Source organism: Centruroides vittatus, unplaced genomic scaffold (assembly GCF_030686945.1).
Source record: "Centruroides vittatus isolate TY-2023 unplaced genomic scaffold, ASM3068694v2 contig_301, whole genome shotgun sequence".
NCBI lineage: Eukaryota > Metazoa > Arthropoda > Arachnida > Scorpiones > Buthidae > Centruroides > Centruroides vittatus.
The window spans coordinates 616791-630973 of record NW_027121927.1 but is presented as its reverse complement, the minus strand read 5'-3'; the positions used below and the strand labels follow the sequence as shown (position 1 = coordinate 630973).

At 29.6% G+C, this 14183-nt stretch overlaps 1 protein-coding gene across 1 annotated transcript in view; it reads right to left on the bottom strand.

Annotated features, from left to right (window-relative positions):
- Positions 1-14183, bottom strand: part of LOC136972729 (voltage-dependent calcium channel subunit alpha-2/delta-3-like) — a 154067-nt gene that overhangs the window by 20557 nt on the left and 119327 nt on the right. Inside the window, exons 6-9 of the mRNA XM_067267336.1 lie at positions 12719-12757; positions 12571-12633; positions 2320-2390; positions 2173-2248 (exon numbers count right to left, since the gene is read on the bottom strand). Coding sequence (XP_067123437.1) covers positions 2173-2248; positions 2320-2390; positions 12571-12633; positions 12719-12751 — 243 coding nt within the window. The 5' untranslated portion in view covers positions 12752-12757. The remainder of the gene's footprint in view (positions 1-2172; positions 2249-2319; positions 2391-12570; positions 12634-12718; positions 12758-14183) is intronic.

Here is a 14183-nt window from a genome sequence, read left to right as displayed (position 1 = left end):
CATATTAATAGATACTTCCTGCTTTTGATATCAGTAATGCATAGCCAATGAAATAAGGTGCATTGCAATTTGGCTTGGTTTATAAATATTATGGTTTGTTGCATTTGTGGATTTTAAAATTCAGTTCAATGACTATAAAACTGGATATATGTCAAGTAACAAGACACTTAAATACCAAAATCCAGCAAAAAAAAAAAAAAAAAAAAAACTTAAGTAGTAAACTTTTCTCTCATGTTAAAAGATCATTGCCAGGGTAAAAAGATTTGAAAACATTTGAAAAAAGAATATAGTATGATGGAATGATAGGTTAAAAAAAAAAATAGAACTTTTTTCAATTTTGGTTGCTGTCCACATGGTAAAGTTGGATGATGTAGGAGTCAGATGTAAAATTAGGAGATGTTGTAGAATGTCTTCCAGACAGGGAGGGAAGGACTCTGCCTTTTTGAATTTGATTACCACATTTCTTCTAGTTGGTTTATAAATTAACACCTGAATATTATATCTAGTGAGATCAAGGTTTTATATTTTAAATTATACTTTACATTTACAATTTAAATTAGAGATTATATAATACTGTATTCAGCCCATACAATTTGATTACTATGTTTCTGGTATTGGATCCAATTGATATTGGAATCACCATAAACAAGACATTGATCCTCAAAATTCAAGGTCTAGGTCCTTACTGTCAAAATCAGCTTTGGAATCTTCCCATCTCTTTCTTTTATTAACCTGTTAAGTTATAGATTAGTTTTAAGGCTGTGAGGAATTGAACCCAAATGTTATTTTATGTTTTCTGATAGAATTATATTTTGTTTGAGTTTTTTTCTCATCTTGTTGAAGTACAAAAAAACTCACAGCTCCATTCAAAATGAATCTTCATTTAAAAACTTGATAGTTTTGTTCTGTGTTTATTGTTGCACATGTCAATAGGTCCCAGTCAAAAAATGCATCTACAATTTAGTAAATTAAAAAGCAGTCATTAAATTGTTATATCACAGAGTAATTTAGTAACATAACATTAATAATATATTTTGTCAAATATTATATGGGGAAAATTGTTGACAAGAGAGAATTGTAAAACAATTGTAGCAAATAAGTATGTAGATAAGCATAAACAATTGTTAGCAACTATATATGTAGATGAGCCCATAATGATGTTAGAAAAATTATGTCAGAAATATGATGTCACATCCACTGCTTAAAAAAATTCAAAAGAAGAGCCAAGATGTATTTCCCACTTGACACTGAATGTGACAAATAGGTAACTGGTTTGAGAAAAGTTGCAATTGTAAGGTAGATTTTAAGTCAGAAGTTAAGCAATTTTTGTTAGATAAAAGTTGTTAAATTCTTTTGCTTGTTGTTTAAAATAATTTCATTTAAAACTAATTTTTTTACTACATTTATTGTTGTATCACCTAACATGTTAGTGTTAATTAAACTTTAATAACAGAAACTTCTTAATGATAAAATAACTATTGTAATTTTTATGAATGTTAAAATTCATTGGTAACAACTCTCATTTTGTTCATTTTTGGACTTTAATTATCTAATAAATTAGATATAAGGTCAAGGAAGACAGCCTTATAGGTTAGTTCTAAGTTTAGTTTGATGGAAATGTGTATGTTTTAATTTGCATGCAACTGTCTGTTTTATGATATTATATAAGTTTGCCAGTTTTAATGTGTTGTCGGTTATTATCCTAATAATGTGTAAATTACATCATGAAACCATGGTTATTCAACATTCATTAGACTGATATGCAAAATTATCTATTTAATTAACCCATAAAAATCAATAAAACGATGTTCAAAAACATTATTCTCCAAATATTATGAACTGCTACAAGAAATTCAGTCTCTTGATTTTAAATTAGAAAATATTAAAATTAAAAATTTTTTGAATGAGGTTCCAGTATCTGTTTTAAAGGCAAAAAATTATTTTTTGCTATAATTTAGTTGATGGCAAATGCTTAATAAAATTTGTTTCTGTACAATATAAGTTCTCTTAAGATGCAATCAATTCAATTATTTACATATGCAATAATAAAATATTAAAATTCCAAATTATATATTTGTTATATTTATAATAAAATTTAAATACTGTAGTTAATCATATTTTCAGCTAGGTTTTTATAATTTCTAATTATTATTGATATTATTCATAATTTACCGTTTGTAAAAATCCTGTAGGTCCAGATGAAGCTTGAATCTCTATACAAATAGCTTGATAATCATGCACTGTTACTCTGTTTTAAAAAAAGTCATTATAATTATACTGAATTAAAAAATACCTGTAACAAAATACAATTTTACTTACCTATTATATATTCCATAATCAACTAAAGAATCAAATATCGTAAAATCAATTTCACCAAAAAATTTTCCTGTCTATATTTGTAAAAACAAAACAATCATTATTATATCTATTGTAAGCATCATACAAAACAGGACTTTATTAATAGTTAAAATTCAGAATGGTGAGGAGAGCAAAAAGTTTGAAGACTAATACAAATATGTATTGTTTTATTAGATTAAGCAATAAAAATAACATTTTCTTTTCAATAAAATAATTTGTCTACTTGAACATACAAATTTAAGAAAAATTCTTAAAAAAAGACAATACATAAAAGTGTCTTCTAACTTTGTCCTTTTGCATGTACATGAAGAAATTAATAGTCCCATGGCAGAGTCAACTTTTTCTTAGAGGCTACTCATCCTCCTCAATCTATAAAACTTTTAAAAACATTCTTCTGGTGACAGTACAATTAATAATAATAAATACATTTAATAAAAATTAAAATACAAAGCTAAAAGACACTTTTATGTATTATCTTTTTTAAGAATTTTTCTTATATTTGTATGTTCAAACTTATTTGTCCTGGCAATTTTTATCAAATTTTCTACTTGTTTGTCTAAACAAAAATACTATAAAAACTACACAATTACAAAAATATAAATAAATATACAGTACAATCTTGTTTTATGTGAGTAGTGTGTAGCAGCAGGTATCATGTGAAACAAAATTTCACGTAAATTTGTGTCTCACTTTGTGCACACTAGTCCCAGATGATTGCTTAAACATTTATGCATGTAACCTTTTACAAGTAACAGAAAAATATTAAAATTTGTTTAAAACATTTTAAAAAACCATAGAGACCAGTGGGAATTAGATAGAGTACATAGGCTCCCTACAAAAGAGATTGATCAAATGTAATTACAATCAGCCACAACAGCCTCATTATTGTCTTTGCTTTTTATGCCTCAGACAGTACATACAGACATACAGACTGATCCACTGAATGCCACCATCATTAGGAGTCAAACAATTGGAAAACATTAGGACTTTGGAATTGCTGCAAATATATAAAGCCGAAAAACAAGGAAGAAGCATTAATTTCAAAGATGAAAAACACTTATCCTACGCAAGGCAGATATTACTTTAAACCACATCTGGGCATTTTTATAACATCAAAATTAAAAAAAATTGAAGAAATATCAGTTTGAAATGGGTTTAATAACTTGTACCCCACTTTATAACAATGACATCATGCAGTGAATTTATCCTGGAGACACTTTCAATTAACATAATGTTTTTAAAAATGTAACATTTATGTTCAACCTGAAGAAGATCCATCTGAAGGATAAAAAAACATTAGTCATTATCAAAGTAATAAGCCACTGGAGAATTGTTTTGATGGTTCTACAAAGAAGGTTTGAAGATTATACTTGCACTCCAGTATTAATAAGTGTGAGTAGAACATTAAAACGTTTTACTTATGTTTTTATGAGATAAGGTGTTACATCCCTATGATTTATACTATATGGGTCTACTAAAGTGTCAGTATCAGTATCATAGGGATTCAGCATGGAAGTCCTTGTATAAAATGTAACCTGGCCAGGTTACATTTTATAATTACTTTTGTTTATATTAATCTTTATTTTTATTTGTATTACTTGTAATTGTTAATTTTTTCTGTGAGAGTGTTCTTTTCACAACTGTTTAATTTTAAATTATTTCCATTGAATTCAATATGCTTATGTTTGTTTTATTTTAAATGGTGTACTTCACTGAGGAAGGCCTATGGTATTAGATCAAAAACATTTGATTTATTAAATATACTACACTGTTTCTTTTGTTTATTTCTCCAGTTAGATCTTACTTATTCACAATTTTTTAGAAATCAGATTAATTTATTTTTGGAAAAACAACTACATCACTATATTTTTCAGACTTTTCTTTATTTTTCCACAATTTCCAAGATTTTGGATGCATTTTTCCCACTGTTGTGGGATCTTGAACATTCCCTTATGATAGAACACTGTTCCAGCACTTCAAAAAAACTGGTTCACTGCTTTCTTGATGTCCTCCACCATTTTGTAGCATTGGTCTCACATGTTTTCCTTTGCAGCACCGAAAAGATGATAATCAGTGAATGCTAAATTGGGCTGTAGGCAGGATGAGAAGAAATTTCCACTTCATTTTCCAAATTTCCTCCATGGTGTAACAAGCAGTGTGGGGCCTTGTGTTGTTGTGCAGCAGGATAATCTTCTTTCCAGGACGTATATCACACAATGCACAACAGAGCTTATGAAGTGTCATGATGTACCAAGCAGCATTAACAGTTTGCCTAGGTTCAAGAAATTTCACCAGAATCACTCCATCAGCATCCCAGATGTGGATGTTTTCTTCTTGATACAAGATCCACAAAAATTATTTACCAAATTAAATGAAATTAATTTTTGTAATATATGTTGATAATTTAAATAAACATTAAATGTAATTGTGTACATGCCGAGGCGGCAACATGGGTTGAAAGGATTGGGAAGGGTGTGGCAAAAACGAACAGCAAGGTTGTAGCTTGAGGGAACCAGCTGGATGTACAAGTGTTTAGTTGTATTAATAAAGAATTATTTGTATTATATTATCTGGTCAGTCGAGTCGTTTATAATACAATTTTAAAGTTAAAAGATAACAAGTACATGACGGTGCTAGATTTTGCTTTACTATATCTGTCAATAGAGAGGTTGCGGCCGAAGTTTTTATCTCTAAAATGTGAACATCAAACATTGAGTGCCACCATCTTGTAAGCCAAGAAGTCTGACAATGGCATTTGGAATGTTGAGTATGACCTGGCCTATAAAAAAGAGTAGTCTCATAAATAACAACACTCTTTACACATACTTTAAAAATTTTATCAAAATATGCTACAATTCAAGAATATAATCTGTCCTCCGGGCACTTTATATCTTATCAAATATCAACCATAAATACTCATGCTTGGAATAATAATCTATAGTCATTAATATTATATTTTTCTACTGTTCATTCAATTTATATTGAGCATCAAACACAAGACCGTGTTATTTATTAAACACTTGGCACTTTTCCACTTCTATTAGTTGACTTTCAACTAATAGAAGTGGAAAAGTGCAAAGTGTTTAATAAATAACACGGTCTTGTGTTTGATGCTCAACATATAAGAAAACACGGTTTCAAGAATACCTCAATTTATATTCTTTTGAGGTCCTTCAGATTTTATAAAATAGGTATTTTCCTGATAATCCAATGGTCCAGTTGTGGTACAGTAGTAGTTATTTCCAATACATTAGATAATTCCTGTAATAGCATAATAGTTATAGCTTCACTACATCATTCTATGGTTAAATAGCAATCACTTACATTGTACCACACTAATATTTGGTGCAACAAATATTGTTTCCGTTTCCAACCACCAATTAATCATTTATTCTAATACCGTAATGGCAAAACATTATATACAAGATTGCAATGCGAGAAGATATTCAGCGAGTAAGCACAACTGTAGATCCACATGACGGTAGACCATATATTGTCTGTGCATATAATCCGGAACTTCAACAGTTCTGTGCGGACTCTCTATATGAGATGTGCATGAACTTTATAATCTGCAAATTTTCATCCATCTGGTTGATAGTTATTAAACATATTTGACAATGTGCAATCTGTTATTCGGTGATTATAAACTGCAATAACAAAATATCATATACAAAAATTACAAGATTGTAGTGCACTTCATTTTCAGCAATCATTCACAATTAAATATCCATACAATAATACGGGACAACCGCTACTACACCGGATTAAACTAATAAAACCTACTTAAAGCCTGTTACCGGTGAGCTTCGCTGAAAATCGTTACAAACGTTTTCGAACTATAAAGTTCTTCTTCAGGTAACTGACGACCGTTAATTGAATGCAATTCGAATAAAATCCTAATGGAATACGATTCCGAATTCTATCGCTTGGATCGTTGACGTCATCCAGGCATGCGCTCTTACCGGCTGTGTATGCGTATTGCTCGATTCAAGCACATACTCTGTACTTTTGGCAGCAAAGGTTCACTACCCGGTGGGAGTCGAATTCGGAAAAAAGACATAGGTAGTACTTTTTCGTTTTTGCATTCTCTCAGAAAGTCGTATCTGGCTCTTGCCTTAGTTAGGCGTATGAGCGTTCGCTTGTAGCTATTAGCCGGCATCGCTAATTAATACGTGACAACTGCTACTACACCGGATTAAATAATAAAACGTACTTAAAGCCTGTTACCGGTGGAGCGTTGTCACGTATTAATTAGCGATGCCGGCTAATAGCTACAAGCGAACGCTCATACGCCTAACTAAGGCAAGAGCCAGATACGACTTTCTGAGAGAATGCAAAAACGAAAAAGTACTACCTATGTCTTTTTTCCGAATTCGACTCCCACCGGGTAGTGAACCTTTGCTGCCAAAAGTACAGAGTATGTGCTTGAATCGAGCAATACGCATACACAGCCGGTAAGAGCGCATGCCTGGATGACGTCAACGATCCAAGCGATAGAATTCGGAATCGTATTCCATTAGGATTTTATTCGAATTGCATTCGATTAACGGTCGTCAGTTACCTGAAGAAGAACTTTATAGTTCGAAAACGTTTGTAACGATTTTCAGCGAAGCTCACCGGTAACAGGTTTTAAGTAGGTTTTATTACCATACAATAATAAACTGTAGATTATCTGTGTATATGAACTGGAACTTCAGAAATTGTGTGAGGACTGTCTATATGAAATCTGTGCATAGACTATACAATCTGACAAATCTTTCAATGTATCTTACAGTTTATTGTTTGTTTACTAATCATTCAAACTCTGAAACTGTACAAATGTTATAATAATATAAAATTTTATGTCAGGAAAAATCTGTAATGCGACTGCAACTGCACCAATAAATTGTAAATTCCTGCAAAGCGTGGCGAAGCAGGATATTGAAATAAAGTAGAGTGTCCAAAACTCCTGAGGCTGACAAGCACCAAGAACAAAGGATTGCTCTATTAAGTGTGGTGTTGAGTATGGTGTGCAGAGATTTGGCTTAAATGTCTGCATATTTCTGTGTTTTAAGTTAAAATTATGACATATTTTATTAAAATAATGATTATTTAAGCATTTATGAATAACATTGTAAAGAAACAGACAGTTTTAATCCAGAAATTAGTTAATTATTCAATTTTTTTTGCAAGTTGTGTGAAGTGCCTATAGAATTTTTATATATATGTGTTCATGATAGCTTATCGTAATACTGTAGAGGTAGGTTTGTTCATTCATGGCATCTTTTGCAATCAACAGCATAATACATTTGTAAATTTCTAAAAATAATTTTCCAAGCTGCTTTTAGGTTTATATAAGCCAGAACTTCCCTCAACAAAAGTATGTCGTAAGAATAGGCAAAACGCATTGGAATTTTCCTACTGTTATATTGTATAGTAAGAGACACGACACTAATTAAAGTCAAAAATAATTATTTATTGTTATTAAACATCCTCTAAATATTTTAAAATAGTTTAACTTGTTTATTTACTTTTGCTGGTAATCTTCGTTGTTCTTAAATGTTTCTGCCATTTTTTAACAATATCCCATGAGTCAGTGCATGATGTGAACATGTGGCACAACGTGTTTCGCTTGGAGTTCAAATGTCAAATGTGTACTTCTGCTTGCTGTACAAATTTAAAGTTTGAACTTTGGCCACAACCTCTCTAATACATTTAGAATCATGTTTTTGTGCACTAAGTGATTTTCTTTTAAAACACATTCAATTGCCACATCTACATCACAAACAAGTGTTGGAACTTGCCTACTTATTGTTATATGTCCTTTTTCAAATGTAACAACAACAATTACATACAAAAGTGAGGTGTGTTGATGGGTAGCCCCCTTTCAGGGGACTTATGTGAGTTAGTAGTGAAACAACTAGAAAACAATGTTTTAGACAAATTTTTACCAGAAATTATCCTTTACAATAGATATGTTGTTGATATTCTGATAATATGGAAATCAAAACCGGACATCAACAAGATGTTAAATGCATTTAACAATAACTGCATATGGTCTATGTTTAAACTAAGAACAATGCAGTAATACTGAGGCACACTTCTTAGATATAAATATGACTCTTCAAAATAAACATATTAATACTAGGGTCTTCTACAAACTGAATTATTACCCATTATTCATACCTTTCCATTCACAAGACCCATTAATGTATAAAATTGCAGCATTCAAGTTCTAGTCAGAAGGGCTTATACACACTGTTCAAGTATCGCAGATACGATGAAAGAATTCAAATGTATAGAGAAAATAGCCAGAATACATGGATATGATAAAAGTGTCATTCAAAACCTAGCATAAAAAATAGAAAAGAAGCATCCACATAAGGAGTATCCAATGAATAAATGCACATATCAGAAACTAGATGCATAATTATAGATTTGATAATACTCATATCAATTTATAAACCAATTGCTAAATATTTAAATAACAGCTTATGCTTTTGTAGAAATGCCACAATCTACAAATTATTACATAACAGCAAAGATGAAATAGACAACAATAATGCACTGGGTGTATATTCTATCCCACTGACAGATGCAAGATATAATCACCAACTTAAGTACATTGGTTCAACAATTAGATCTTTAAAATGCAGAATCAATTAACACAAACATGACATAGATAACAACAAACCTACAACCATTTTAGCTCAATATGCAACAGAGCCTGGGGTGTCTACAAATCTAAATGAAGCAAGAATGATAAAAACAGTTTACATTCAATATCGCCTAAGTGTTCCAGTGTTCTTACAATGGAAACATTAGAAATATTCAATACCATATTGAAAAATAGTTGTATTAACCATAAAGACTCAGAATTCTTATCTAATGTTTGGCAATCATTCTTTTATAATAATAAACATTACAATAACCTAACAAACCGGCAACAAAATTATAAACAAAGTGCAAATGATTTCACCCATGTTAAACAGGCATCTTCAGGCAACAAACGGCTGAGAAAAACACTGGAAATTGCTGAACATGTATAGGGGAAGGGGTGTATAGCATAAGAAGAGAGGAGGGGGAAAGGGAGTTTATATTTCATAGAAAGACTTTCAGACAGTGGAGAAGGAGTCAACATTGCAATAGTTTATGACTGATTTATGGCAGGTGGCCTTGTAAATTTCCACTTGTTCCAGATGTTTAAGGACACATGGTTTGGATTTGTTATGTAAGAGGTGCAATAATCCTCCTAAACAATTATATGTAAATAAGATGTAGACATAAGTACTTCATATGGTTCATTGTATTTGTAATTTTTATTGTATTTTTAATTTTATTATTTATATACATATTAATATATAATGGTTCAATATATTTATGTATACACAATTACAATGTTTAAAAAAAAATTTATAATTAACATCATGAAAAATTTAAAACATTTCATGTTGAAATTCAAATTTGTAAAATTTCAAACCTGAAGCAGATTTATAAAATAAACCAAAAACATTTGTTGTACTAATTCTGCTTGCTGGAGCTATATAAGGTGTGCTTGGCTTTACAAATTTATCAGGTTTCATGATGTTTATGAGAACAAAAATCACAGAATAATATTCAAATTTAGACTGTTGTGTTACAATGTTTAAATCCTGCTTATTTTGTTGTAGGAACTATTTTTCAATCACAGAAATTTTTAAATCTGCTTATTCTGCTATAACAGACTTTAGACTTTATGGTTCCAAATGATAGAAAAAACCTCTTTTAGAATTAGCATACAAATAAAAAAAAATAAACAGATAAAAAAGCAGGTTGCTAATTCTTGAGGGTGGTGCATACAAACAGAATGCTTATTTCAAGGAGAAACCTATTCAGTTCTCCCATTGTCTAATTAAGTACAATTAAGCTTTAAGTTAGCACAATTAAGTTTTCTAAAAGATAGGAACATCCTCATGGTCTTTGCTATTGATGCAATTCATTTTTCTCTCCAATAAATAAATTTCAAGCTATTCTAATGATTTCAACTCCTCTTTTCACTTTATTGGTTAAATTAATTCCACTTCACTAAAAACAATCTCTATTTCAGTGTCAATTGTGTATGCAGCTGGGGTTACAGAGTGAACTCCTTTTCTTATATCTGCTTCATGCTCTTTTAAATATGCCAGGAGGGAATGAGAGGATGCTTTACTTGAAACCTTTTACAATGTAACAGCATACTATATATCCTGGGCATTCAAAGTTGGTACTGTGTATCTTTTTCATACATACAAATTTGTAAATCATTGGGTTTCTTCAGGATAGAAGTGTATTTTGTCACCCTAGCTGCCTTTCTATATAACAAATTAAGTGTAGGATCATATATGATGTTTGTGGTTACCTTGTTTTGTTTAATACTTTGAATACTGGCTCCTTTGCAATAAAAATCTGAACAAAGTAGGATTGGGTTAATTGGATGGCTATGTCTTCTTGCTATTATTTTAATATTTATTCTGTCATTCATCTTTGACATTAAGTTGAGGGAAAAAATCACAGATTTGCTGAGGAGGACCTTTTTAAAAGCTGAAATGCATACCAGGATTTATAGCAGTTATTAAAGATTTTTGTGGGTATATGTATATAATAGTTATAATAGCCAAATTTAATAATTATATGAACATATACATAGATGAAAAGCATAAGATCAAATATAATTCTTTTATGAAAAAAGAATTATTGTTTCTTGTTCTTTCTTCACTCTTTTTTTCAGAAGACCACTTATGAATCTTGACATGATGTCTTTTATTGTTTGTTTGTCTGATGACAAAAAAGCCAAAGATGACAAGAGATCACTCACTTCTATTTGTAAATGAAATATAGTGTTGTTTACATGTCTATTGAGCCAAAATAAATATATCCAAGCTGATCTTTGTTTTAAGCTTAGCTTAAAATGTTTTTGCTTAGTTAATCATGAACAATTAATACAATCTGACCATAGAGAAATGCCAAAATGATATGAAAAAACTCATACTTTTCACTGTTAATATGGTAAAAGTTTGTTCTAATAACAGATCCAGGAAGTTATAATGGAGCAATTTAATTGCAATTTTATATTAATACAAAATTCATGGACACACACAAGTAGTGTGTGGAGTATGGAGCAATTTAATGGAGCAATTTAATTGCAATTTTATATTAATACAAAATTCATGGACACACACAAGTAGTCAACTACATTTAAAGTCAAAAAAGGTGATTAGCCTGGATAATCAAGAGTATATTGTATTTCACATTAATTTTATAATAAATTTGATATTAGAATGATAAAAAACTTTATAAGTTCCCTTATGATAGGTCTGTGGATATAGGTCTCTGAATATAAACTATGGCAATTCTTTTGAAACATTAAGATTTCTTGACCTAACAAAACATCTTTTATGTTTTGTTATGTCAAGAAATCTTGACATAATGTCATTTATTATGTGTCTGGTGACAAAAAAGACAAAGATGACAAGAGATCATTCACTCTTCTGGATTAAAAGGTTCTTGGATTGTAACATTACATTTAACATTTAATTTCCATATTACATTATGAGCAAATGTGATTAATTGTTTGGACTTAAAATAAATTTTTTTAATATACTAGTTTCATTCATTGTAATTGTAAATTATAAAGTAAAAGTTGTAAAAAGGGACTAACTATTTTATTATTCTGGATTTTAAACCTTCGTTGTATCTAAAGCCAAATGAGTGCTGAATTATTGAGCTCTAATATCACTATGTAATTAATTAAATATTAAATAATTTGTCTAGACGTAGGCAGTTATGCTGCCATCTCATACTAGATTTAATAATTATAATAAAAATTAATTTAATTTAGAATTTTCTGAAAGAAAAGAATTATGTCATTTTTTTTTTATTTAAGCATACTGGTTTCACCCATGATGTGGATTATGTCATTTTAAATTGAATTGTTTAACAGCTCTCCTAGATTTGAGAATACATTTTTTAATAATTATTAAATGTCCTTACAAATTGTACCATTTTATTGTAGATGTACCAACAAAACAATTACACAATGATATGAACTAGTGCAAATTATATGACAATAACTTTATTTTTATCAATGTAAATTTGCACTGGGATTATATACAGCTATGAATTATTGACTGAAAATTATGTTAAACTTTATAAAAAAGGATATTAAAGTAAATGTTCATTTATATATTTATTATATAGATTTATTTAAAAACTTACGTGCTCATGAATTTCCGAAACTACAACAAAACCATTGTTATCAAGGAGATAGCAATCCAGTCTCTAAACATTAATATACAAATATATATATATAAATATAAGAAACTATTATTAAGTTAATTTGATTATATAATTAATATATATTTACCTCATCACTACATTTAAATTTACAAAATGGCATTGCACACTAAAAAGTTTAAATAAAATAAAACATGATTAAATTCAATATATTTATAATCTTTTTATTAATTATTCATACAATAAACATCAAAAAGATTGTAAAAAAGAATATTTGCTTTCATCAATTACAATTTAGATTTGGTAATAAAATAACAAGTTTCAGGAAAAAAGTGTGTTTACAATACATGTAAACTTACACTATTTAAGTTAAAACAGAAAATTTAAACTAGAATGAAATATTGAAAAATAAGTAAAAAATTCAACAACTTCAGAGATTTATTTATTCCTTTTAAGAGACATTTTGCTGATGTTCAATTTATATTAATAATTTGAAATGTGTAAAGGTTAGTTCACATTATAGTGGAAAATTCCATAACATCAAAAAGACCTGTTCCCATTGTACATTGTGTAGCTCTGATGTTCACAAGCATATACTGACTGTAGATGAGCAAAGTGTTGGATAAGGTTGTAGCTTAAATAAAAATTGGATGCTACCATAAGGATAATCATGATAAATTGTATTTAATTTTGAATAATGCCTCACAAAATTTAGGAACAATGATAAGTCTAAACAGAGAATTTGAAAGAAAATTATATTTTGGAAATAGATAAATTAGAATATCATGCTAACCAAATTGTCGAAATATGATTAAATAATCATATATGTCAAAGACCACAAGAGGGGATCAAGATTTGTGTCCTCTCATCATTTCAATTAAAATTTCAATGCTTATATCACAAAATATGATTGAACATTAGGTTGGGAACTTGCCATGTTGAGAAACAACTTATGTCATTCAAATAATCTTGTCATTGGACAAATGTCCAACTTTCCACTTGCCATTGTAAAAGTTGCACTGGACTCGATTTGTTAATGTGCTACTTTTCAGTCATAAAATGATGTCATGACAGCAATTACTGCTGCTTGTTTCTGCAGAATACTTCATAATGTGAACCAGCCTTAATTATTAAGACTGACATGTTTATGCAATGGCATATCCAGGTATCATCATATGAGGACATTGAGAATTGATTTATATACAAATTTTTTTAGATAAATCAATAAGGCAATAAAATTATTTTCTATTTAATTTTTTATATTTGTCTGTTTTGATATTTATTATTATTATTACTATTGTTATTAAGTTGCAAATGTCGTGTTCAGCTGATACTAATGCCAAATGTTATGCCTAACTAAAGTCAAAGCATAGCTACCCAAACAAGTGTAACATTAAGCTGTGTTATTGGTATATGAGTCAACATCTAGAAACTTCCCAACAATGTGACAGGTGTTCAATATTGCAGCTTTCTGTAGTGCCATGTATATGTTTTTATTAAGGTTTAATGTTTCTAGACTTTTGTGTAGTGTATATGGTATAACACCAGTAGAAGTGAGGATAACAGGTAAAATAAATACCTTATCCTCCATAGCT